Consider the following 26896-nt stretch of genomic DNA (forward strand, 5'->3'; position numbering starts at 1 on the left):
TGTGTTATATCAATTTTGATCCCGAAACTATTAGCAAATGGAAATATTGGGGGTACAGTGTCTCCGTACGTTCATGAGATGGGCGTGTCAGGCACCGCACTCGTGGTAGGTAAATGTTCATGATTACTGTCTTGTGGATCATTGTCTATCACTGTATTATTGTCACTATCAACTTCATCCAATTCAGGAATCATTATTTCATCGCCACTATCATCATCAGAACAAATTTTGTTCACAACATTTTCCAGCTGGTCTGTAGGAACACGAAGACACTTGCTGCAAGAAGCCATTGTGAAACTGAATGAATGTGAAATATTTTCTGACCTTTTCCTTCTCAGAGGGTTCTGACAGTAATATAGACCCCCACAAAGTTTACAAGGGTTCTTTACAAACATTCACAAAAACTACTATATATATGTCTTTGGTTGATGAGTGCCAAGAGAGCAAAGAAGGGAAGAGATTGTCAAAGCGTTAAAACATGCCAACACCAGGGAACGGCTGGCATCGTCTGGGCGTTAAAACACGCCCACGCCAGTCAAAGAGTTAAGTGGTGAAGCAAAGTGAGGTGAAGCTATCCCTATAACAGGCTGTGAAGGCCCATAGGGTTGTGAGATGTTGAGGGTCCCATATCATCTGGTATAGTCCTGAATCTGCGGCACCACCAAAATGATACTGAGCCCGGTAAAAAGTGTGAGGACTGTTTAGGCCCATCCTCAGAAATGAAATGCTATCCCATCCTATCAGTACTGACCATTTCAATCTTACATCACATTATCCACTAGATATACTCGTATAGTTCTTATATATAACTGAAATTCTGTGTGTGGTTGGGTGTTCATGCATATGAATAATTGACTTCTTTCTTTCATGTTGGCAGCAAGGAGTCCCGTGTTTTCACACCTCACTGCAACACTGCAAGGTCTAACCACAATTCGAGCTCTTGGTGCACAGGCCATGTTGGAAAAGGAATTTGACAGTCTTCAGGTGGGTTCAGCACATTTTTTGCTCTTTGGATGTTTGGTTTAATTGTGCTCAATAAATTCCATGCCATAGTTGAGGCTTTCATTATTTTCTATTCAGAAGCTACTCAGTGCCATTTCTTGTCATGTAATGACTCTGATAGGAAGGATTTCCACGAATAACTCATTAAGTCAACTTTCCTATTGTGTGCACTTCCAGTTTATGAATAGTGTTGTTGAAGAGTACAGTCTTCTTTGTTGTTGTGTCATGTGTTCTGGGCTTCCTGTAAAGTGTGCAGCATTACAACCATGAAGACTACTGTTGTGGATTAGTATGGCAGAAAATCTGAATTTTCATGACACCTTGGTTAATATTCAATGTTAAATGTTAAGGCCATCTGCCTGCCAGTTTAACTGATGCTGCATCACAGACAGACTATACAAGGTGTACAGGGTGTTCTATTTCACTTTATAAAGAATTCTTGATTCTCTACGTGAATATGTGGAATTTGCCTAAAGTTATCAAACAAATCATGTCTAAAGCAAATGAAGGTAGACTTCATTGTGAGATTGACTGTGCATTAAAATCAGGCACCATGACAGTTTGAGTCAACAGAACTGAATGTTACTGTCCAGTGGCTCATATCTGTGAGGCCCCAGCTTCAAATCCTGGCCCTGAGACCAACTCTCCTGTCTGAAATTTATCATCTCTTATTGCCTCTAGACAGCTGCTGAGTTAGTACTTCAAATTAGGCCATCATCATTTTGTTCCACACCCTTTACAAATGGTTACTCACTGATAATCCTACAATTTAGTTGACAGTATATAATCTCAGCTACTAATGATGTTGTTAAATAAACAGTAAATATACAGAGTGTCCCAGGAGTTTGGTGCCATGCTTCAGGAGCGTACTGAGGGTTCCCTATAGAATAACTTTGAAATAGGAACCCATGTCCACAGACGTAAAATAGCAGTGCTAGGGTGGCATTTAAAATCATTTGGCAGGCATCATTGGCGATCACTTGATTGGGCCTTTCCTCCTACCACCGTGACTCAATGGGCCCTTTTACAAGGTGTTCCTGGAATGTATCCTTCTGACTTTGCTAGAAGACGTGCCAGTGATTGTGCGGAGGCAGATGTGGATACAGCATGATGGAGCACCAGCACACTTCAGCATTGATTGAAAATGGAGGGCGCCAATTCCAACATCTACTCTAGCAGGTGAGTCTTAAGAGTTTGGAAGGGGTAATATGCCTGTGCATGCTGTTTGAGATTGAGGTGCCAAGTTTAAACAAAATGATTTTAAATGCTGCCCCAGTGCTGCAATTTTATGTTTGCGGACATGGATTCCTACTTCAAAGTTGTTCTATAGGGAGCCCTCAGTATGCTGCTGAAGTATGGCACCAAACACCTGGGACATCCTGTATAAGTAAATTGTACCAAGTTATTTAAGATGTTTAATTTTTACCGCATCTGATAAGACATATAAAAATGCTGACCCAATTATCATTGTTGAGTATCATCATTGGTTGTTTTGTTGTGTCAACAGGACTTACACTCATCAGCCTGGTATATATTTGCTGCAATAACCCGGGCATTTGCGGTATATCTTGATAGTACCTGCCTAATTTATGTGATGTGCGTCACCCTCAGCTTTCTCTTCATGGGTGAAGGTCAGTTGAGTATTCAGTTTGCAGTGAAACTGACATTAAAGGTTTCTTTGGGGAACAGTAACTCTGTTAAACACCAGGGTGAGGACCATGTTGGACCATTGAAACTGAACACTGAATGAAGGAAAATCTTAAGTCAAGGAGCACTAAATGAGTGTTCCAGTGTATTTGATAGTTGTTTTAAGAATGCTGGAGTTCTCTCCATTCAGTTTCTATATTTAGCCATGCAAATGTAATTTTTTTAAAGAAAATATTTGTATAAGCCTTTGGTAAAAGGAAAATGTGTAACAGTAGTTCAAAATATCACATGAAGGACATGTGTGAACCACATGTCCCTTTTTGACCACACTATATGAAGTTTAAAATTTGAAAACTTAAACAGTTAGATTCTTCTCTATAAGAACACAAATTGGCGCTGTTTTGTATGTTTCACTCCACAATTTTGCATCTGTGATTATGGTGTAGTATCTTACCTTTGAATGAATGTGCGTGAATTAAGTTTTCATAGCACCTGAAATGGCACCCCTTTCCCCCAAAAGAAGAGGATGGAAGGAGAGAAAGAGAAAAGAATGAGAATAATAAATAGGGCTTGGTGAAGGGTTTCAAGTTCATGGTTTTCTTTGATTTCATTGAAGATTCAGTTTCGCATTGGAAAGTCTGAACCAAGCAAATTGAGTGAGACATACATGAACATATAATTTTTGACCTTGTCATCTGACTGGAGTCTGTTCTCAGGAATTCGGTGGAGGGGCACATTGCAGTTTAAACCATATAATGGCTTTAATTATTATTTTGTTTGTTACACAGTTGTTACATGAACAGAAACATTTGTGAAGAGTACAATCTTGTGGGATGTAATACCCAGTAATCCATTGAAAGTCAAATGATGATTTTGAGGAATGTATGTACTCTTCATAACCACTGCTGTGACAACTCCAAATCCTGCATAGAAACATCTGTATTTGTGCGTAGTTTGATACAGATCAAAGCATTGTGTTCCACAATACTGGTTAAGGTGTTAGTCAGATGTGGGCATCACACTGAATCTATATTAGTTCTGATGTGTTGAATGCCTTGTGGGACAGTAAATAATTTAAAGGCTAGATATAAATACACACTATTTTATGTAGTGACAAACGTAAATTATGCTGCAAAATGGAGATGTGCAGAGGTTTAGGTTTTGTATTTCTGAGATACTGAATATTTTGATTACAGAGTACAGTGGAGGAGATGTGGGACTGGCAGTCACTCAAGCAATTGGGCTGACAGGACTTATACAGAAAGGTATACGTCAGTCAGCAGAATTGGAGAATCAGATGACTGCAGTGGAACGTGTGTTGGAGTATTCAAAAGTGGAAAAGGAACCTCCATTGGAATCACATGCTGGTAAGAAGTGAAACACTGAACATCGGAATTACTAAATAGTTTTAATTCGCTTTCCAGATTATGCCAAAAACATGCTAATTCATTTTCTTAGTAGAAAGGTTTGGAAGTAATAAATATAAAATATATTACAGAGAGATCAAAAAGTCGCACACATCAAACTAAAATTTGTTATAAATTGTATTTCAGTTAATATAATTACACTTAAGTGCCAAAAGTCATGGGATAGGTACCTAGTATCGTGTAGGACCCCCTCTAGCCCGGTTAAGTGCAGCAACTCGACATGGCATTGATTCCACAAGTGGATGAAAGACCTCTGGAGAGACATTGAGCCATGCCGTCTGGATAGCTGCCCACAGCACCCTGGTATTTGTAGGTGCAGGATTTTGGGTGCGAATGGACCTCTCCACCATGTCCCATAAATTCACGATTGGGTTCATGTCAGGCGAATGTGGTGGCCACACCATTCATCGGAACTCTCCAGAATGCTCCTCGAACGAATTTTGGACAACTCCAGCCCGATGACACGGTGCATTGTCCTGCTGGAATATCCCATCGTTGTGGGGGTACATGAAGTCTATGAAGGGCTGCAAATGGTCACCAAGCAGTGTAACGTAGTGGTCACTGGTCAGTGACGTGTTTAGGTGGATGAGCGGACCCAACTCATGCCACGTGAACACACCCCACACCAGTATGGAACCGCCATCAGCCTGCGCGGTGCCTTGGTGACAACTGGGGTCCATGGCCTCATGGGATCTGCGCCATGCCCGAACCCTAGCATCCACCCAAAACAACTGGTACTGTGACTCATCGGACCACACCACATGTTGCCAATCCTCCAGGGTCCAATTAGTGATGTCACAAGCCCAGGTGAGGCACTGTGTCCAGTGTCGTGGTGTTAACAGAGGCACTCTGGTTGGTCTTCTGCTCCCATATCCCATGGAAGCTAAAGAACGCTGCACTGACCTGCTGGATATGCATCTGGTACCTCCTGCATTGAATGTGGATGTGATTTCAGCCAGTGTCGCTTGTCTGTTACCATGGACAATTCTAGCTAGATGCCGCTGGTCACGATCATTAAGCACTGTGGTCAGCCATTGCGCTGTCCGTGGTGGGTGAATGCCTTCCAAAATGTATTTCTGGTACACATGTGACACCGGGGATCGAGGAATGTTGAATGACCACACAACTTCGAAATGGAATGTCCCATCTGCCTGGCACCCACTATCATGCCCTGTTCAAACTCTGATAATTCACATCGGCTTGCCATGAGCAGACTGACCGGTGTTCAACCTGACTCACAAGAGAACACCTCACAACTGATACTGCTCTGGGCATTCCCAAGCCGTCAAGGGGTGGTGGCACCACTTAAAAATAAATTTACACACTGCTATCCCATGACTTTTGGCACTTGAGTGTATATCTCCTACCACTAGATGGTACTGTAGGAGTACTAACAACGAGTAGAAATGCAGTCTGTTGTGAGCCGGTCGTATGACGTCTGCAGTATAGCTTTGTTTATTGAATGATAAACATGTCGTTTTCCCAAGAACAACGACTTTTCACTGTGAAACATTATTTTTCCAGTTGTTCTTATGCATGTGTCGCAGACGAGTTTCATTGGGAATATCCAGATTCTGCAATTCCTAACAATTTGATGATAACTAGAATAATCAACCGATTTTGGGAATGTGGATCAGTTTTAGATAGGAAGAGATCCGGGAGACCGGCCATTTTGACTGAGGCTAAACTGGATGATGTGGAGAAAATGTTGTAATGTTCCCCCTTCAAAAACCCTGAGGAGACTATCAGCGCAATCAGGGATTTCGTACGGAAGTGCTCAGAAAGCGATGAAGAAGTTACACCTTCATGTGTGTCATGTTTCCTGTGTACAGGAACTGAAGGACCTGGATAAACAAAAACGCTTAGTATACTGTAGATGGTTTCGGAAATTTGTTGGCAACCATGGAATTGAAGAGTTTGATCGGGTTTTCTTCACTGACGAAGTGTGGTTTCACCTTAGTGGCTACATGAACAGTCAAAACAATAGGATTTTGTCATCTGAAAATCCACACGTGTTACATGAAAAGCCCTTGCACTGTCAGAAATTGGAGTGTGCTGTGCTGTATCATGTCGCCGAATAGTGGGCCCAATTTCCTTTGAAACAACAGTGAACAGTCCAGTGTACCAAGACATCATGACACAGTTTATTGTGCTTCTTGAAGTTGATGCACATGAGTGTTGGTTGCAGCAAGATGGTGCCACATGTCACACATCTAATGAAACCATGCACTTCTTGCGCAAGTTTTTCGGTGACTGTCTCATTTTGAAAGGACTGTGGCCCCCGCGTTCACCCAATTTGTCACCCGCAGATTTTTTCCTTTGGGGGTACCTCTATAAAAACAATCCACATACACTGGATGACCTCAAGAGGAACATTTTGATGGCGATTAACAGCATCAATTTACAGGTGCTCCACACAGTGGCCTCAAACATGGTAAAAAGAGCTTGTGCATGCATTGCTGAACAGGGAAGTCATTTTGAGCATATGTTGTGAAGACATGATTTGATTTTGCATTTCTAAGATGTACGGTTATAAACATTAATAGTAAGTGCTGTATGTCTTGTAGTTTGTGCAGTAAACCAGCAAAATATAATTGCTTAGTGTGACGTGTGCGACTTCTTGATCTCGTACTTCATGTACACTTCCTTATCAGTGAATATACATATAAATGTGCAGTTATGCAACATACATTCTCCGGTTTTTACAATTTGGTGTTATGTTTCATCTCATTTGTAATCCTCAGGCCTTTGGTCAGTTGGCATATGTGTGTAAACTTTTATTTTATCATATGCATAGTTCATGTAAGGAAGTAATGTGATAGCAAGAAGAGTAGATCATGAGATTTTGATAGATTTACACATTCTGAGCCCCCTTGCACATGAAAGGAGGTTTTTGGTATGCCATCTTTCATAATGTCTGGATGAGTGGATGGTTGTTACTCAGTCAGTGCTCAGGAAACATGAACATTCCATCTCGAAAACCAGGGACCCTTCAGATGTGTCCAAAACCCAGAATGGTGATTTTCTCAATTAGCACAAACAGTTCCATTTAAATTTCAGAGGCTCATGCAGACGAAGTACCTAAATAAAAATGTATAGGTGGTATCTTCATGAAAATAATGGCATGTGCACTGGGGATCAAAATGCAAGATGTTGATCTTTGTCCAAACAGTCTCTGCTGATTAGGCAGATTTCATTTTTGTACAGTATTCAGGAACAGCAATTGTTTCTGGATCGTCTGCTTTGCACTGTTCATAAGAAGAACCAGTATCTGTCAGTTAGATGTAACTACTGTCCTGTCTTGTGTTTTATTGTGTTTCTATTTTATTGTCTGATTTTTCTGTAAGCCTAGAGTACTGCTGTTTTTAGCCTCTCTTACAACTCTTTTTCAGGATTTTTGAATGCAATTTTCTCTTGCATTTGAATTATTGCTGCTCCTGATCTAGACACACACCTTTTGTTTGCAGGATGTACTTATTCCTTGTGTAACCCAGCCATTGTTTATTTTATATGTACTAAGTTGGAAAGAGATCTTCAGAGACATTTAAGACAGTATATCAGAATGAGTTAGGCTGGCAGTCACTTCTTAAATCCCTCCCACGATTAATACCAACACTGCAGCTGCTCAAATTGTTCAAGCAATAACCTTAATATTACTTGAATGCCCAAACCAGTCTTCATAGAACTTGGTATGTGTATCTGAGGTAATCTCAATGGTGTAGATCATAAATCACTGCCATCAGTAACAGCAGCACTGCAGCCTCTCAAATTGCATTGTTTTATTGACTTCGTTACACTTACATACCGAAGTTTTCTTTCTGCTTCTCATATCAAATACTCAGATTATGTTTAAAGGAATGTAAGCAATTAGTTATTCCCAGAACTTCTTGTATTGTGCATTCTGAACAACAAAATCATAATAATGTAGGCTAATACACTTGGATTTACAGAGAAGAAACCAAAAGATCATTGGCCAACACGAGGAGAAGTTGTATTTGATCGAGTCTTCCTTGCTTACTCCAAAGAGGGACCATCTGTCTTGAAGAATGTCAACTTTGTCATCAGACCAGCTGCAAAGGTGACTGAGAATGAACAAGTACTCTGTAATAAGTGTCCATTTCAGAAGATGTCATTCGGCAGTAACCAACTCCATTGAGCTGAGGCCTATTTGAGAAGTTGCTAGTTGCTCAGCTAGTCAAATTCCTAGCATTTTATGAAACTTGAATGTTCATTATCATGTTCATAAGAGCTTACCAATGATCTTTACCCAGAGCTAGACAACTCCAGTGCATCCCCTTTCTGTTTCTATGAGATCCATCGTAATATTCTTCCACCTGTGCCTAGGTTGTCCAAGTGGTCTGTTCCCTTGAGGTTTTCCTACCAAAGCTCTTTATGCATTTCTCTTCCCTACTCTCTGTGCTACATTCCATCCCAATCTTAACCTTGATTTAATCATTCTAATAATATTCAATGAGGAGTACAAATTATGAAGTGCCTCATTATGCATTTTTTTTTCAGTCTTCCTTCCTCCAATTTAGATCCAGATGTTCTCCTTAGCACCCTATTCTCCCATGCTCTCAATCTATGTTCTTCCCTTAGTATGAGAGACCAAATTTCATGCCTATACAAAATTACAGGCAGAATTACAGATACTGCACTGAATACCAGAACATATGCTGCTAGACCAACCTCCTTACTAGTATCTAATAGAGCGTTCATGTTTGTTTGTTACCCACTTTCGAATTTTGGAGAAATAATAAAATGCAGGCTTATGAGATTAGTTTCATCTCTGTGTGTACTCCCCCTCCCCCAATGCCTTTGCTAGACCGTCTTAAGGCAGTGTCACTCTTTTGCACTGTCAGCCTTTTCCTTCTGGGTTAATTTGCAAGTCTGTGAGTCAAAAGGTGACAGAAAACCAAATTTAGGTACCCCATGGACATAGACAGAATATAGCCTGTATTGAACATCTACATAATACATTGGGTTGGACAGATGAAGGAATACTAAATGTAGATTCAAAAGAATGCATCAGCTTTCAGCCCTAATGCCACTGCTTGTCAGCGGCTTGGTAGTGAAAGGAAAGTAGGCAATTTGTTCTTCCCAGAACTTCTTGTTATGGTATTTATATTTTCCTCAAATGAATTGACATTACTAGCATGAACTAGAAGGTAATGTGTTCCATTCAGTTTAAACCCTTCCTAGATTTCTTGTATCTTTCTAAGATTGTTTTCTAAAGCAAAGTTGAAAAGCTATGGCAGTAAAGCATCTTCTCCTTTCACACCATTCTGAATAGGAATCGTATCAGACAAATTTGTACCTATATGGACTCCACTATATTTTCATTTTAATTAACATGATCCATTCTCAGTGAAAATGTTGTACTCTCCTTTGCTTCCAACTGAATTGCTTTCTTGGAGCCTATAAATAGCTGGCATACTGTCTTGCAATATTCCCATTTCTTCTCCAGTATTTGATGAATGCAAAAGTTTCATCAGTAGTTCTGTCTGTACTGATGATCTCCAGTAATTACATGCATGTATAAAGTTCACCTTGAGAGAATAATGTTGGTGTTCTGATTATCTCCATTTTTCTTGGATCCTGTAATCACCAGAGTTCAGCTTGTTTCCTCTGCTGATGTTACATCATCTTCAACTTCAAGGCATGTTCAGACATGTTCCAGCTCAACTGTCGTTCCACCTCTTCCTACATCTTCCTGCATCCCTTCTCCCTATTGGTTTATTGTTCAGAATGCATTTCATCAATCTGTGTTCTGTTATTGGTTCTGCTCTTGTGATGTTACACTGTGCGGTTGTGGATAATGTTTCTGACATTCTGGAGGTCAAGCTGCCACCATCTTCAGGATTAAAGCATGTAGTTTGTTGAGTTGCTCTATAGGAGTGTATACTATAACATTCTCTTCTGAAAGAAAATGGAGGTAATAAATTGGGGGGCACCAGTCCACATTTTGAATCTCCCCTTCTTCCATTCCTTTTCATAAGAGAATGCTATACAGTATACCCTTGCTAATTTTGATTAATTGGGAGAAGGGAGAGGTTATCTGGATTAACTGATAATCTGGATTAATGAAGCAAAAGATAGACCTAAAAGACCAAAAAACTTAGAAAACAAATTAATGGAGAATGTAATAATATAGGTAGTGCTGATAAAAATAAGTAAATAAAATGTTGCTGCAGCAATTTCTTCCTCTGTCAGAAGCTGAAATCCAGGGTCTCCTTCATCCTGCTCAAGTCAATCTTGGATTCTTTCTTGTGTGGTTTCATCTCTCCATCTGCCCTCAACACAGTCTGGAAATCCTCTTGCTCCTAAGTACCATATGTCTTTTAAAATACGTACTCAACTAGGAACAGAATTTTTCATATTTTGATCCTGATTATGCAACAACTGGAATAGTGAGGGTTCTTGAGAAACTGCCACTTCTGCAGCTACTCAAGAACTTTGCAGCATTTTATGGAACCTGGAGGTTCAGTACTGTGTTCACAAGAGCCTTCCATCAGTCTCTATCAACATTTTTATTAAACTACTCAAGTAACAAAATCACTGTAACCAAAACATAGCCAGATCAGTCCAGTCCATAACATCCAATCCTGTCTCTCTAAGATCCATTTTAATATTGTCCACCCACCTATGTCTTGGTCTTCCTAGTGGTCTCTTTCCTCCTGGCTTTCATATGAGAATCCTATATGCATTCCTTTTATCCCCCATTTGTGCTACATTCCCTGCCAATCTCATCCTCCTTGACTTGAATATTCTAATTATACTTGGAAAAGAATACAAGTTATGAAGCGCCACTTTATGTGGTTTTCTCCAACCTCCTGTCACTTCATCTCTCTTTGATACAATATTCTCCTCAGTACCCTGTTCTCAAACACCCTCAGTCTATGTTCCTCCCTTAATGTCAGAGACCAAGTTTTACACCCATACAGAACCACAGGCAAAATTATAGTTTTGTATATTCGAGTTTTTATGTTCTTAGACAGCACACAAGAAGACAAAAGTTTGTAGACTCAACAGTAGCAAGCATTACCTGAATTAATTCTGCTCTTAATTTCCTCCTGAATCAGGTAGTGATTTGTTATAGTCGTTCCCAAATATCTGAACTGTGCCACATTTTCAAAACATTTGTTAGCTATCTTTATGCCATGATTTTGCCCCGAAAATTAACCACCATGAAAACCTAAAATCAGTAATCTGTAATTTCCATTCTTTGCACATGCTCTAACCAGATAGTTTCATTTGTATTCTTTCGGTTAAGTAATGTACAGTAAGACCTTGTCATTTTGGACTAATTGGGAGTGAACCCATGTCCAGGTTAGTGAATGTCTCAGTTGTAAAAGTTCTACTGAAAATATGTTCAGGGGAGTTTTAAAATGGACTTCACGTGTCTTTTTAGGCAATACAAATTTTATTTTGAAATCTAAGATTGCATATCTTAAAATAAATTTACTAGCCATAAAATGTAAAAATGTAAGTTTTGACATCAATCTTAAAAATATTTTAGGTAACTTATATGCTTAGTATTATTGGGACCATGTTTAAAAGGTGAACTTATAAGGAGCAGTCAAATGAAAACGGGTCACCATGCATAACTCACACAGCGCGTAAGTTGGTAACACTGGAATTTGCTTATGATATGAACATCTGGTGGGGACTTGGGAAGCACAGTGACAATGTGCCTTTGCACACTAGTTGTTTATTGTGCTGGAAGTAAGGTTAGCACTACATGTGGTCGTCCATCATCAGTAATTGTTTATTGTGCTGGAAGTAAGGTTAGCACTACGTGTGGTCGTCCATCATCAGTAATGGGTCGGGTAAAGAAGAACAGCGAAGTGTAGTGCACTTTTTGACTGCTAAAGGAGTAGGAGGACGAGAAATTCATCGTCGCATGTCTGTTGTTTACGGTGAACACAGCATGTCACATTCGCATGTGCTGGTGTGGCATAAGAGATTCTGAGAGGGACATGTGTCAATGCAAGATGATGCACGCCCAGGACAGGCTCATCGTGTCATCACTCCTGATGTTATTGCTGCATTGGATGGTCATATCCAGGGAAACCGACGATCAGTGTGGAAGAAATTAGTATTTTGATGGGAATAAATTATGGTTCCATACACGCCATTGTGACAAAACACCTGCTGCACTGCAAAAGCGGCGCGTGGTGGGTTCCACATCAACTCACGGAGGAACAGAAGACTCAGAGAATGGCTGCATCACTGGGTCACTTGCAACGATACCATAAGGAAGAGTATGCTTTTCTGTCCCATATTGCCACTGGGGATGAAACTTGGTGCCGCCATTTTGAACCCAAGAGCAAACGGCAGAGCTAACAGTGGAAACACGTGAATTCTCCCCCAATGAAGAAATCCAAAGCTGTACACACAAGTTCCAGTAAAGTGATGATGGCGTTCTTCTTCAACTGCAAGGGTCCTCTGCTTGTCGAATTTCTCATGCATGGGGCCACAATCAGTGCACAGCACTAAGAAGACACTTTGCAGAAACTGAGACGTGCCACAAAGTTAGAACGCCCTGGAATGCTATCGAACGGCATTATCCTTCTTCATGATAATGCGCGCCCCCACACTGCCAACTCTGTGAGGAATACGCTACAGAGATTTGGTTGGGAAGTGCTTCAACATCCCCCCTACAGCCCAGATCTCTCCCCATGTGATTTTTTTTTTTTTGGAGACCCGAAGAGAGATGTTCATGGACATCGGTTTGCATCGGACAAAGACGTATGGCTGGGTAAAGATGTGGTTCTGTAGACAGCCCACAAGCTTTTTCAAGGATGAGATTGACCGTCTTATCTCCCAGTGGGATAAATACATTAACAGTTTGTGAGAGGTAAAAAATGTTCTTTAATACGAGGGGGGACCCTCTTTGTTCCTTCTGGTCGGCCATTTCACTAATCGCCAAAGGTTGAAACAGGAACGCACACAACAGAGCACCACAGACAAACCACTTAACTCAGACTGACGCCAGCTCACTAACAGTCGTGGGAGACCCCCAGCTAACACCACCTAGCAGCACAACTCGTAACTACAAAGCATGCGTGCGCAACAGGTCGTTTCCGGTTATTTTTGGGTCCCCCTTCGTATGTTTTGGCTTCTGACCCATTTTCATTTGACTGCACCATAATATTTTGGTTTGTGTTCCTCTTTTATACAGATCTTTTACTATATCATGCCTCAGTTGCCTCAGAATTAGGCTATATTTGTTGTATTCTGCGTTAGAGTCCGCAAAACTGATGATAGAGTCCGAGTTTTAGGTTATCTCTCTGTGTATGTGCTGATTTTCCTGTTTTGGAAGCTTTGACTTTGAAGCTATTTTAAAATGAATGATCTTGATGTTGACATGAGGCTTACATCCTTCTACCATCATATATGCTAGCACTACATACAGCAGTTTGCAATCACTGATTGCAGCAGTGTGATCATCAGTCATCAAGGTCATAATGTGGAAAAAGAAACAGTTGTCTGAATTATCACAATTACCGAATTAGTGAGATTTTAGTGTATTCCAAATTTTGGTGTTATATTATGCTTCAGTATATTACAAAGCATAGTACAGCTTTTGATCGATTTAAGGAATATCATTTCTGATGAATTTTTACCTTGCGTACATCTCTTTAATAATTTTGAATATTTTTCATAAGGCATTTTATCTCCCAGTCCTTAACGCCTTCATTCTTTAGTGCCATCCTGTTTTTCCACTTGACACTGTTAGCCTTAATAGGGTCCTTTAATCTAGACAGAATTTAGTGCTGAACGTTTTGTTTGGTGTGTTTTTTGTCTTTAACATACAGGTGGGCATTGTTGGACGCACAGGTGCGGGAAAGTCATCTCTTGTCACTGCTCTGTTCCGTCTGGTGGAGCTGTCTGGGGGCTCAGTTCGAATTGATGGCATAGACATTGCCTCAATAGGTCTCCATGACCTGCGCTCTAAGATCTCCATCATCCCACAGGAGCCTGTGCTGTTCTCTGGGTCACTGAGAGAGAACCTGGACCCATTCAGCGAGTACTCAGATGCTGCACTGTGGGCTGCGTTAGCCGAAGTGGAGCTGAAGCAGGTTGTGGATGAGCTGCCTGCTGGACTGAGCCACAAAGTGTCAGAGGGTGGCTCCAACTTCAGTGTGGGACAGCGCCAGCTCCTGTGTCTGGCCCGTGCCATCATCAGGAACAACAAGATCCTGGTGCTGGATGAGGCCACAGCCAATGTGGACCCACAGTGAGTGATTTCTTCAATTTGCTCATTCAAATACAATTCCTGGCAGGCCATAGCTTTACTGTATAGAACTATAAGGTTTATTTTGGACTCTGTCCATCGTCTGGTATATATAAGACAAAAAACCACAACGTTTCAGAGACTGGATCTGTCTCCATCCTCACTGGAGTGATTGAGACTAGCTCTTTCTAATGGGCCCAACTGAGTAGGTCTGTCTTGTCCTATCCACCTGAGGATGGAGACAGATCTAGTCTCCAAAACATTGTGGTTTTTTGTCTTTATATACCAGATAATGGATAGAGTCCAAAATAATCCTTATAGTTCTACACAGCATACACCATCGTCAGAATCCTTAAAAGTCTATTCATGGCTTTACTGTTCTCCACAATGTCCAGACTGGCTCTGGGCCCCACCCATCCTCCTATCCAATGGGCATTCGGGACTATTTCCCCATTGAATAAAGCAGCAGGGGCATGAAGCTGACCGCTTACCTCCATCTAGTGCTGAGGTCAAGAATGGTAGATCTGTACCTCCACTCTCCCATATGTCTTCATGGCATAGTGCTTAATTAATTAAGCACAGGGACAGCTTTACCTTTAGATATATCAGCACACATGTCAGAAGTTGCATATCTGTTGGTGCATGATGTATGTTTCATCCTTCATGTTAATCCTTGTCTATGTCAGTGTCTCTGTTTGTGTGTCCCATCATTTCAGTTGACTGATTTCCATGAAATGTGGTATCAGCATCATGCTATGGAGAGCCACCACATTGTCATACTTCAGAATTTCCAAAATTTACCACACACAAGCTGGAGTGAAGAACTCTGCAGCATCTCTGATTTGCTATTTCCATCCTTCAGATGAAAATGTAAGAGTCGAGTGGAGTGTAGGGAGCAAGGTGACCGAGATGTTTAACGTACTGTCCCATTATATCTTCCTGCAGACTGTGCATTGAGGAACTCATGAGTGATGGTTACATAAAGCGGTCAGGTGCTGTCCATGCTGACCAGTTGTAACATTGCATAACTTTCTTGAATTTGAGCTAGCACAAAGTTTTCCAACCAGTCTACATTGTTGTGTAACATAACAATTGAGGCCATGGTGAAACAAAGGCTCTCTGACCCTCCTGTATGCTAATACACAGTGCACATAACCGTTGGTCTCCAGTGGATACATGTGGGTTTCTTTCTTGTCTGTCATCTTATGTCTCTTAAGCATTTCCAGACACATGCAACATGGCCTCAACTGTGAAAAAGACATTTCTTTTGTGATTTGAAGTGTTGTCTTTTACAGTATGCACCAAAAGATACAGTACTGAAATTCATTCTGAAATTCTATTCATGTGAAGGCCCCTTGCATGACAGAGCCTTCTCAAATCCTGGAGAAATGGTCCCATCACCATGTCCCTGTAATGTTCTTGGGCGACGGTAAGAGCATTGCCTTCCTCATCCTCAATGTAATAGGGGCCTAATGTACCATGTGCTGAGACGGCACACCATATCGTCATATGTATACTACGTAGCGGTTTCTGGATGATAACATCTGGTCCCTCAAACAAAGGAAGCAAGTTGTCTGGTGACCACTTCCATATGAGCAGAAATGATACTCAACTATGAATACTTTTTCCTCCATCGAGAGACCCATTTCCGGCAACTGCACGACACAACTTCCTTTTCACTACTGGGAACACCTGCAGCTATGCCCCATCAACCAACGCACATGTGCGTTCAAGATGCACGAGTTTCAATACTGCATTTTTTGGCACATACTGTACTTCTTTGTGTACATTTTGTCCTGAAGAAAAAATGGGCATATGACATCACCGGGGGGGAGTTGTGTGTGTGCGTTTGTCTCCCCTCATTTCAACTCTGAAGCAGTTGACTGATTTTCATGAAACTTAGTTTCATCATTATGCCATTGGAAGGGACCACATTGTCATACTCATAGTTTCCAACAATCAGTAAGTAATAACAGGTTTATGGACATGCAAACTTTTGAGTTGGAATCAGCATTAGTGCCGCATAGTTTAGGATTCTGGAATGACTTATGGTAATAGAGCTTTGACAAATATGCAGTTATTATTAAGTAAGTTTTTATAGAATGTGAAATAACAAGACAATGGTCATGAGAACAGTGTCTTAGCTCTGTTTTGATGATTAGCACTGATGAACCGCTGGAGCTAGGCATGCAGAATTTGGTATAGAGATAGGTCATAAACAGTCATATACACTGTGTGTGAAATGTTTGTATATCAGCAATAAAGAAACATGACATTGACATGTGAAAGTCTGAGGATACAGTCTACAAAGTAAATGTAGACCGAATATGTACTTAAGTAATGAATTCCTCTGGAAGATAAAGGAAAGCAATAACAACAATAAAGGATGGATGGATAGATGGAGGAAGGAATGAATGAATAAATGTGGGGTGGGCTTTGACCAGTCCTTGCACCGCAACCATCACTGATTACTGAGTATCCCCCTCTGTTTCAGTCCTTCAACAGTCCTGTACTTTGAATGAAGTGTATAATGATACTTGAAGGGGTGTCTTGCTAGTCATCTGGTTCTGTAATGTCCCAGATGACAAAATCTTAAGTAAGCTATGGACTCACAGTCACATAGGCTTTGTCCAGCTGATTCGCCATTTATTAGGCACTTTTCACAAGTGGGATTATTGGTTAATCCAAATTTGAAAAGGTGTCCTTTTAGGTGATAGTTTTCCATAAATACTCCCTCACCCACTGTAATTGGTTTTGTCCAGTCTCTGACAGCTTTCTTGGCTATTGCTGAGATGCTACATGCTGGTTCAGGTTCCATAAATGGACTTTCAGATCTTAATATTGACAGTTGATCCACTGTTTCATTACCCTCAATATCTCTGTGACCCAGCACCCCATCTGTTGAACTCTGTTCCATTTTCACAATGGATGGATGGCAGTCCCAGGCGATTTCTCTGTTGATGTGGTAATTGCTAATTAGGTTTAACCTATTGTCATATATAAGACTTTGTCACATGTACAGTTTTTATTCCGATTTTTATTATTATTTTATTGTATTATATTGTTAACTTTAGCCAAAGTCTAGTGTAAGATTTTTGTAGTTTGTGAATTCAGTCGGAACTGACTTGTATGGACCATTTATAAAAATGGGGATATTAATGTTGCAGGTCAGTAATAGTATGCGAGAAATTCGCAGCACCTGAAGATGACCCATTTGATGTCGAAACATGTAGTGCATGCTATATAAATAAATAATAAAGTATTGTTGCTGTGATGGCAAAAATTATATATGTTCATTGTATATACGTAATAGGATGCAATCCTTAAAAATAAAAATATAAGATACACAAAATGTAGCACACACAAATTACTGGCTCATATCTTGCCAGCACACATGTTGCACATGCCTCTCTGCATGAGAAACGTTATTAATGAATGTTATCGCAGTTATGATCTTCCTTTTCCTCACACATTTCACATGACCTCCTTTGCCCAATGAAGCTGTGAAAACTGTGTTGCTGTATCTAGCCTGGGTTGTTACAAAATCTCAGCATTTGAAAACCTGACCTTGATTTTATGCACACACTTTAAATGCCTACAAACTTTAGTACTCTCTCTTTGATGCTTGAATGTCAGTATCTTGTTTTCTCTGTGCATTTCAGGACTGATGAACTGATTCAGGGAACAATTCGTCATAACTTTGCTGACTGTACAGTTCTGACAGTTGCCCATCGTCTGCACACGGTGATGGACAGCGATCATATCCTTGTCATGGATGCTGGATCTGTCATGGTGAGTCTGTCTTAGCCATCTGGATACTGACAGCTAGGTCATTTGTGTGTTAACTTCCTCTGTTCTGCAAACAGTGACTATTATCACCTCCCACCTTAAAATTCTCATACAGTATGTAACACCATTGAACATACTTTAAGGGTAAATTCTTGCTGTGTACATGACAGGGAGTTTGTATTGTGTTGTTGGAACGATTATAACAGATATTTAGGCATGTAACTCACAAAGGTAAATGCATAGTGTGGGAACATCCCACATAGCAACACGCGGTTTCGCTGGTCTAACAGACAGCACTCACTCCTAGTCAATATCACATTGTGGCACACTGCTGCTACCACTCGTATTTATACAGCACTCAATGTCCAGCCCACCTGTAGATCATCACGCCAATCAGCGCTCACAGTCGCAACTGCATGAGCTGTTCACTGCGCCAAAGACAGCTGTCGCAACTCTCCAGCAACCGCGCTCTGCTACCAGACAGCTAACATAGCTGCCGCAGCTCTCCAGCAACCACACTCTGCCACTAGACAGCTAACGTAGCTGCCGCAACTCTCCAGCAACCACGCTCTGCGACCAGGCAGCTAACATAGCTGCTGCAGCTCTCCAGCAATCACGCTCTGCCACTAGACAGCTAATGTAGCTGCTGCAACTCTCCAGCAACCACGCTCTGCGACCAGGCAGCTAACGTAGTTGCCACAACTCTCCAGCAACTGTGCTGCAGGCAGCTGTTCCTACAGGCGCACACAGCACCATATTACCGGCCGGACAACCCAGCTGAATGGCCATAAAGACTGGGTCTCCTAAAAAGGAGCAAATTCTACCAGTGCACTCACAGTGGAACAAACTGCCGTCTTCAGGGCCAGCGAACTTTTGACATTCCACATAGCTTTGCAGCTATTCTGTAGATTCAATTTATACAATTTAATATATACAGTTGTTACAAATTTACGTGGTTGCTTTTAGAACATCGACAATCCCACAAAAGTAATAATTTTGGCTACCAAAGATTGTACAGGAGAATAATTTTAAAGTGATTCTTAATGCAGTAGTAAGTTGGATTGATTGACTCATAAGTCTCCAGTGTTATGATGATAATGAACTTTTGGGTTCCATAATGGCAGAGCATTTCTTGAATGATTAATAGCATAATTCCGGGCTGTCCAACTCACAGTATTAAGGCCACTTGTAGCCTGCCAGTTGGTCTTACATGGTACATGAAGTTATCCTTTCCTCCCCAAAATATATGGCTTTCCTTTCCTAGAAGAGGTAACACCTTTATGAGAAGTGCTGCTTTTCATATTTTCATGTGTATGGGGTGACTGCAGAAAGGGTTTGGATTGGTAATCAGATTTATTGCACTCTTGGATACAGTTTGACTACACTTTACAGTTCACTGTTACACACCCGCACTAGTGTCTACAGTCACGTCTTCAGTGCCGTTCCTTGGTAGCAGCTGCCAATGACAGGCTTTTCCCTCACTCTTGGTTCCCAAATGGTCACTGGCCTCGGCTACCAGCTTCTCACAGCAACAGCTCACAGTGACTGAGCCCAATTGGTTCTCTCACTGACTCACCAACCTACACTTCGCTGACTGACTCCACTGACTGTCCTGCATAGAAAACACCGCTTCTCTAATTGTTGCTGTGGAATTGTTGTGTTCATGTCTGTTGGCAGAGCCATTGCAGCAGTTGTTGTATAGTTGCTCATTTTGTGGTTGTTGCCTAGCAGCAGGTCCACATGCTACAATATATAGCATTACGACATAAAAAGAGCAGGATAGCTCAGTATATCAACTTGGCTAGAAGCTAGATAATTGAGGAATTTAGATAAGTCCTACAGGGGCAAGAGGTTTTTCTTATTACCATATTTTCCAGACAAGCCCTGAGGCCAACCCAGTCTCCCATCCAATGGGTACTGTTTCCCCAGGAGTAAAGTGACCAGGCCTCGAAGCTACCACTAACTTCTATCTAGTGCCAATGTTAAGAATGTCCGGAACTATACCTCCACTTCCTCATATGTCTTTATGGCATGATGCCTAATTAATCACAAAGACACCTTTACCTACACACATTACAGTGTTTTAAATTTATATTAATAATTTTTAACTTTATTGTGCCATTTGATTTCATGTACTTTTGTTTCTTAGATCTCCTTATTGCAGGGCAGGTGTTTCTATCATAATGGTAACAAATATATTTTTAACCATGTAGCCTTGAGTATGTACCTGAGGTACAATATAGCCCCTCAGTGGTTTAAAGTTGGACATCCCTGTTTATTGTGACTTTTGTCTGTAGGAATGTGACCACCCATATGTGCTGCTTAAAAACAGGAGTAGCTTTCTGTCTAAGATGGTGCAGCAGACTGGACACACCATGGCGGAGACACTGTTTGTAATTGCGCAGGAGGTAAGTACCACTGTAAATTATCTTGGGTGATTCTTTTCAAGACCATGTTACAGATTTGGTTGCCCTGAACAAAGCCCCAGATTGGTAATATCCTCTAGTTACTGCCCACAAACTGTCTCCTTGTTGCAAGAGTTCCCTGCTCTACTAAGGCTGATGAGAAAAGTTGCACAGGTAGTGGGGATGTTGGCACTCTGGTCTTCCACTTCTTCCTATTTTTCTACTGCTGTATTACCCTCTAACCCCCTCTGACATGCTTGAGCCTGCCCAAAGCGTTTATCTCTAGTGAAGCTTCTCACTACCAACCTAATGTGAACAGAATGTCTAGCTGATTGGAGCAACATTCAGGGAGGCACATTGTTGGCAGAGCATGACTCCTTGAGGAGGATGTGGAGAGGATTCATCTGTGGAACTTGTTTTTCTCATTTCAGTATAGTATTCATCTCTTACAGTCCATATAGTGGCGCTGTCGGTAGCTCAAACTGTATAGTGTCAAGACTCAGTGTTGTGGGTCACGATTTTTTATCATCACACCAGCGTTCATACCTGTTGCATGGTTGTTTTGTATCATTCTTTCTCTTCAGGCCTTGTATGCCATAACACTTGTGTGAATCTCAAATATTGGAGATCAAATGAAGAAAAAAGTGTTTTGACTTTGGCTCAAACATTGATACTGTCATCATTTGTTATCAGTCATTTTTGTCCTTTCCAGCATTAGACTTGGTGAGACCTATTTGTAGATATTACAAAGCAGAAGATTTCCATCTTTTCAAAGGTCATCATGAACTTCCATTTCCTTTTAGGTGATTCTGTCCACTCCTCTTGAAAGGAATTAGGAGTCCCACCGGTTGGTGTGTAGCCAACGAATGACAGCATTCCTATTTTCAAGCATTTGGATAGGCTTTGTGTGTCAGCATTTCCTGGAGCAATGATGTAACAGTTATCCAACTGTAACTTGGGCATCATAGCCTTTTTAGTGAGATCGCAGTAAGGGATGGGAAGAAAAGGTTGATGACTGAGTAGGAGACTCTGTAGGAGATATGTCTCACCCATGTGCCTGTAATTGTTATAATTGTTTTTATTTTTCTCTCCTTTTCCAGAGTTACGAGAAAAGGAGTGTCTCATGATAATGGTACTGGGAGAGGCAACAGGAAATGGGAAACCAAGTATGATGTGTGAAACAAAACTCAGGTGTATGGTAGGATGAACTCATCTGACAGTTTCCTGTTTCATTTACTTTTTGTTTTTACTTAATTTTGTATGCAGTCAACATAGCACTGCAATCACTACTGTAATATTTGCTTATTCAGAATATTTCAGAACATTGTAAAAATCACAGAAAATTATATGTTGAGGGAATCACCCATCTCTTGTTCTGTACCATTTCTACCTTATGTTGTGCACCTAATCTGTCACAGTTGAACTGAGGGCCAGTTTATCCACTGGGAAATATGAGCAGATGTCTAGTGTCCCCTATCACTTCAGTGTTGCTATCATCTGCTTAAATTGTCCCAAATTATGTTCAAGTATCTCAGGTATACACATGTATCCGTGAAATTTTTTTGTTTTTATTTTAGTAAGGTTTCATGAATTGCACCAGATGTCACTGGCATGGAGACAGCCAAACAGTTTTGCATTCTGCTGGCAGATTTCAGGAGCAGAATCAGGAACATAGAGAAATTATGGCTGCATGGTCAGAGTGTAACAATAGCAACATTGAGGGTTAGCAAGTGTTGGCATCCTGGCATGATTTGGCATTTTATATTTCTGGTTTGAATGTAGAAAGTGTCAGTGCTGTTTCCTAAAATGGTTCTGAAGCAAGAAAGTGTTTAGCTTATATGTTTTTAATGTTTTCCTGTGCTCTTTACTTTTACCAATATGACTAAACTTTGTATTGGTATCAGAATATTACTTATTTTTCTTCAAAATATATTGCCTGGGGTCAATATTGTGCTTTGTCCAAGGCCTACCATTGCCTTAAAGCAGCCATGGTTGGACAATGTGTAAAGCTTAATTTTCAGATTATTCACAGATTATTTTCAATTTACTTGAAATTCAGTTGCAAGATCTGAAAAAAACATGTACTCACTTTGTGCACATGTAAAACGCCTAATTGTGGTTGAACAGAATTAAATGACATTTTATGTAAGCGTCCCTGACTAAACTTTGTTGAATAATATCAAATTTGAGCTGTAGGTACTGGACAGATTTTGTTATGATGCATTACCAGATTTTGATTGTGTAGCATCCAGAGACATGTGGACAACAGCTGCTAACTGCAGCCAGACACATAGGCATTATAAATGAACAAACATCCACGTATTGTTTTAAGGTTTCTAAATGTGACTTGGTTCATCTTAGACTGTCACACTAGCAACAGTATAAAATGACCTGTACCACCATCCAATGTGATTGATTTATAAGTTGTATTTCAATATATCACCAGAGCCTTCAGTCAGGAAGCGGCAGTCACCATCAAATTGGCAGTTAGGAGTTGAGTCATCAAGAGTTGTGAGGGTGTTGAGGGTGTTGAGGGTCAATAGTACGTGTGTGAGGGTCAATAGTACGTGTGAGTGTGGAATGAGGAGCTGCAGTCTAAAGTTGCAAAGTTACGATTTATGTGTTAGGAGTCTACAGTGAACAAACAAGCTGCAGGAGGTGCCGCCACTGTTGGAAGCCACTGCTTACCAATGACTAGTGAGGACACAGCAGAGGAATATACTGAAGTTATCTGTAGAGCGTGCATATCAGTGAACTTGCTGTAATTATCAGTATCACACATTCAATAAATTCAATATTCAATCCAAAACACATGTTAAGTCATAAACATGTGGTAATCTATATTATTGCACAGTTGCTTCAAACGGTATAATAATCACCCACTGCATGGTGTGGGTCCCAAGTCCATCTAGGCATGGTGGCAAAGAGAAAAATCCACTCCTGCTATGAACAAATCTTAGGCTGTCCAGACCAAGGACTGAAAAACTTTTAAAAATCTGACATTCAAATAATGGATCGGTTTTGTATGGTGCCTTGCTGTGGTTCCCACTCACACCTGGCACACAAGATTAATTTCTACCTGTTGTACAACTGTCTGTCCTGAACACACAAGGCAATAATCCAATGCACAGAGATATTGGGTTCTTGGACTTTATCCATCGTCCCGGTTTTAAGATAAGAAAAACATGATGTTTAGGAAATTGGATCTGTGTCCATCCTCAGGTGAGGGAAAACACCTAATCTGTTGGGTCCCTTAGAAAGAGCTAGCCTCAATCACTGGACAACCAATGTCACAAAACACAAAGGTTATAAACACCTGAGACCAGGCTAAGTCAATGAGAGCTAATAAGAAAAATATACATTACAAATTGTTCCAAACACATACAAGCGTGAACCAGGCTGCCATGCTGGTCCTTGTTATATAGCCTCGGGTCAAACCACACAGAAAACACTGATTTACCATTACTTACTTACTTATGGAGCTGAGCCCTTCTTGAGAAGCCGCCAATTCTGCAGCTACTCAAGAATTTCCCAACATTTTAAGGAACTCGAAGGTTCATTACCGTGTTCACAAGAGCCCTCCACTAGTCAATATCCTGACCGAGAACAATCCAATGCATACCATCCCATCCTATCTCTCTGAGATCCATTTTAATATTGTCCACCCACCGATGCCTTGGTCTTCCCAGTGGTTTCTTTCCTTCTGGCTTTCCAACCAATATCCTATATGCATTCCTCTTCTCCCCCATTCGTGCTACATGCCCTGCCAATCTCATCATCCTTGACTTGATTATTCTAATTATACTTGGAGAAGAGTACAAGTTATGAAGCTCCTCATTATGCAGTTTTCTCCAACCTCCTGTCACTTCATCTCTCTTTGGTCCAAATATTCTCCTCAACACCCTGTTCTCAAACACTCTCAGTCTATGTTCCTCCCTTAATGTCAGAGACCAAGTTTCACACCCATACAGAACCACTGGCAAAATTATAGTTTTGTGTATTCTAGTCTTAATATTTTTTGACAACAGACGAGAAGACAAGAGGATCTGGACTGAATGGTAGCAAGCATTACCCAAGTTCAGTCTCTTCTTAATTTCCTCCTGAATCAGGTTTTCATTTGTTATCGTCCCCAAATATCTGAACTGTGCAACATTTTCAAAACATCTGTTTTATATCGTTATGTCATGATTTTGCCCTGCAGTTTGGTGACAAGAGAGCAACATATACTTAAGTTTTCTCTGTGTTTACTTATAGACCAAGGTCCTTACTTGCGTCAATTAAAGTTTGTGTCTTTTTCTTTATGGTATCTATATTATCACCCAGTAGATACATATCATCGGTAGAGACCAACAGCTGATGTGTCCCATTTAATTTCAGTCCCACCTGGTTTTCCTGGACCTTCCTAATGGCATATTCTAAAGCAAATTTGAAAATGAGTGGTGATAAAGCTTCTCCATGTCTTAGACCATTCTGGATAGGAAATTTATCAGTCAAATGTTTAGCTATACGGACTTTATTATACGTTTTGTTTAAACACATTTTAATCACCTTAACTAGTTTCATGGGTATCCCAAACTCTATCAGAATACTGTACAATACTTCCCTCCTAACTGAATCATAGCCTTTCTTGAAGTCTACAAATAGCTGATGTACTGTCTCATTGTACTCCCGTTTTTTCTCCAATATCTGACGAATGCAAACATCTGATCTGTTGTTGATCTGTTATGTCAAAACCCACACTGATGATCCCCAATAATTTCATCTTTGTATGGAATTAACCTTCAGAGAAGAATATTGCATAAAATTTTGTATGAAGTTTATAGCAGTGATATCCCCCTATAATTACTACAGTCAGTTTTATCACCCTTCTTGTGAACTGGTACAATAATAGATTCCTTCCACTGATCAGGCAATTTTTCCTTATGCCAAACAGAAGTAACTAGCTTACGGATCTTTGAACATAACATTTCGCCTCCTGCTTGAACAAGTTCTTCCAGAATTTCATCACTACCTGTTGATTTATACCTTTTCAATTTTGCAATAGCACTTTCAACCTCGAGAGGCCTGGGATCAGGTATGAACAGCTCAGCTGTGTGTATTTCTATTTGCCTAAGATCACTGACCTTATGTAGATTCAATATCTGAGAGAAGTAGTTCTTCCACCTATTCAAAATGTTGTGGGAATCTGCAAGCAGATTACCATTCTCATCCTTCACTCAGTTACTTCTAGGCTGGTAACTCCTCTTCTCTATAATATTGTTGTTCTTACTGTTCATTGGAAGCTCATCAATTTTGTCTTTCAGATATTCCCTCTTCTTATTCCTGAAATGCCTGCTGGTTCGAGTCTTATATTGTTCAGATTATCCCTTTGTATTTTGCTTGGATCCTGTAACCATTCCAATTTGGCTTGTTTTCTTTGTGTCTAGTAATTCTGAGCATCCTTCATCGAACCATGGCTAATTCTTCTTCAGTTCATAATAACCTAGACTCTCACAAATTGTCAATGAGAAATCCGTCGAGTGCAACAATGTTTCTAGGTCACTTATTTATCTCACTTGCCTTACATGTTTCGGTTCAAGAAAAACCATCATCAGAGGCACGCATTACAAACACATGAAAACACTGGCGTTGTTTAATGTACACAGTATGTAAGCTGCGTGGACGCTGTTACAGATGTCGAAGTGTAAAAGCACAACACTTTCTAGTAACATTGAATGCACGTACAACTCTTGCATTCCATCTGAAAGTTTCCTTCAAATTAAGCCGTCAATGTTAAAATATTTAAAAGTTTAAAACATTTAAAGTAAAATGTTAGGCTCCTTCTTGTTAATTCGTCCCGATGATGGGAGATGTCAACTTGAGGTTGTGTAGGCTTATGGTCAGATGTTTCTTACGCGTTGTGTGTTGTGTTGAAACAATTCATAACCTAGACTCTCCTTCGCAGAAATTTTTATATTCTCTCTTATAGTTTCCCAAGCTTTATTAACATCCACCTCAGTGTCCAAGATTTCCAAAGCCATGAATGTATTTGAGATTTCAACATGATACTGCTCTTTACTTCTACCTCGTTTAATTTCTTGAGATTGAACCTCTCCATATGAACTCTGTGTGTTCTTTGTTTGCTCACTGCCAGTCTTTCCCTAACCCTTGCCACCACCTGGTAGTTGTCACTATCACAATCTGCTGCCCTGAATGATTGGACATCAAGTATACTTGAGTGCCATCAGAATATAGCTCACTTGCCCAGTATAACTGAATGAACAGAATTTCAATCAGCAGACTAGCGTATGAAGCTGAAACATTGACAATAAAGAAGCACTTATTTTTAATAAATAAGGAATTGAATTGAATTGAATTGAATTTAGTTACCTTCCATAAATCCAGTA

The 26896-nt window shown here is 40.5% G+C and overlaps 1 protein-coding gene across 1 annotated transcript in view; it reads left to right on the forward strand.

Moving 5' to 3' along the window:
- LOC111864062 (probable multidrug resistance-associated protein lethal(2)03659) overlaps nt 1–22690 on the forward strand; it is a 60624-nt gene extending 37934 nt beyond the window's left edge. The window contains exons 20-27 of the mRNA XM_023851050.2: nt 878–984; nt 2510–2633; nt 3846–4016; nt 8027–8154; nt 13898–14319; nt 17979–18108; nt 20403–20513; nt 21611–22690. Of these exons, the coding sequence (XP_023706818.2) occupies nt 878–984; nt 2510–2633; nt 3846–4016; nt 8027–8154; nt 13898–14319; nt 17979–18108; nt 20403–20513; nt 21611–21637 (1220 nt within the window). The 3' untranslated portion in view covers nt 21638–22690. The remainder of the gene's footprint in view (nt 1–877; nt 985–2509; nt 2634–3845; nt 4017–8026; nt 8155–13897; nt 14320–17978; nt 18109–20402; nt 20514–21610) is intronic.
- The last annotated feature ends 4206 nt before the right edge of the window (nt 22691–26896 follow it).

Source organism: Cryptotermes secundus, unplaced genomic scaffold (assembly GCF_002891405.2).
Source record: "Cryptotermes secundus unplaced genomic scaffold, Csec_1.0 scaffold669, whole genome shotgun sequence".
In the NCBI taxonomy this organism is placed as follows: domain Eukaryota; kingdom Metazoa; phylum Arthropoda; class Insecta; order Blattodea; family Kalotermitidae; genus Cryptotermes; species Cryptotermes secundus.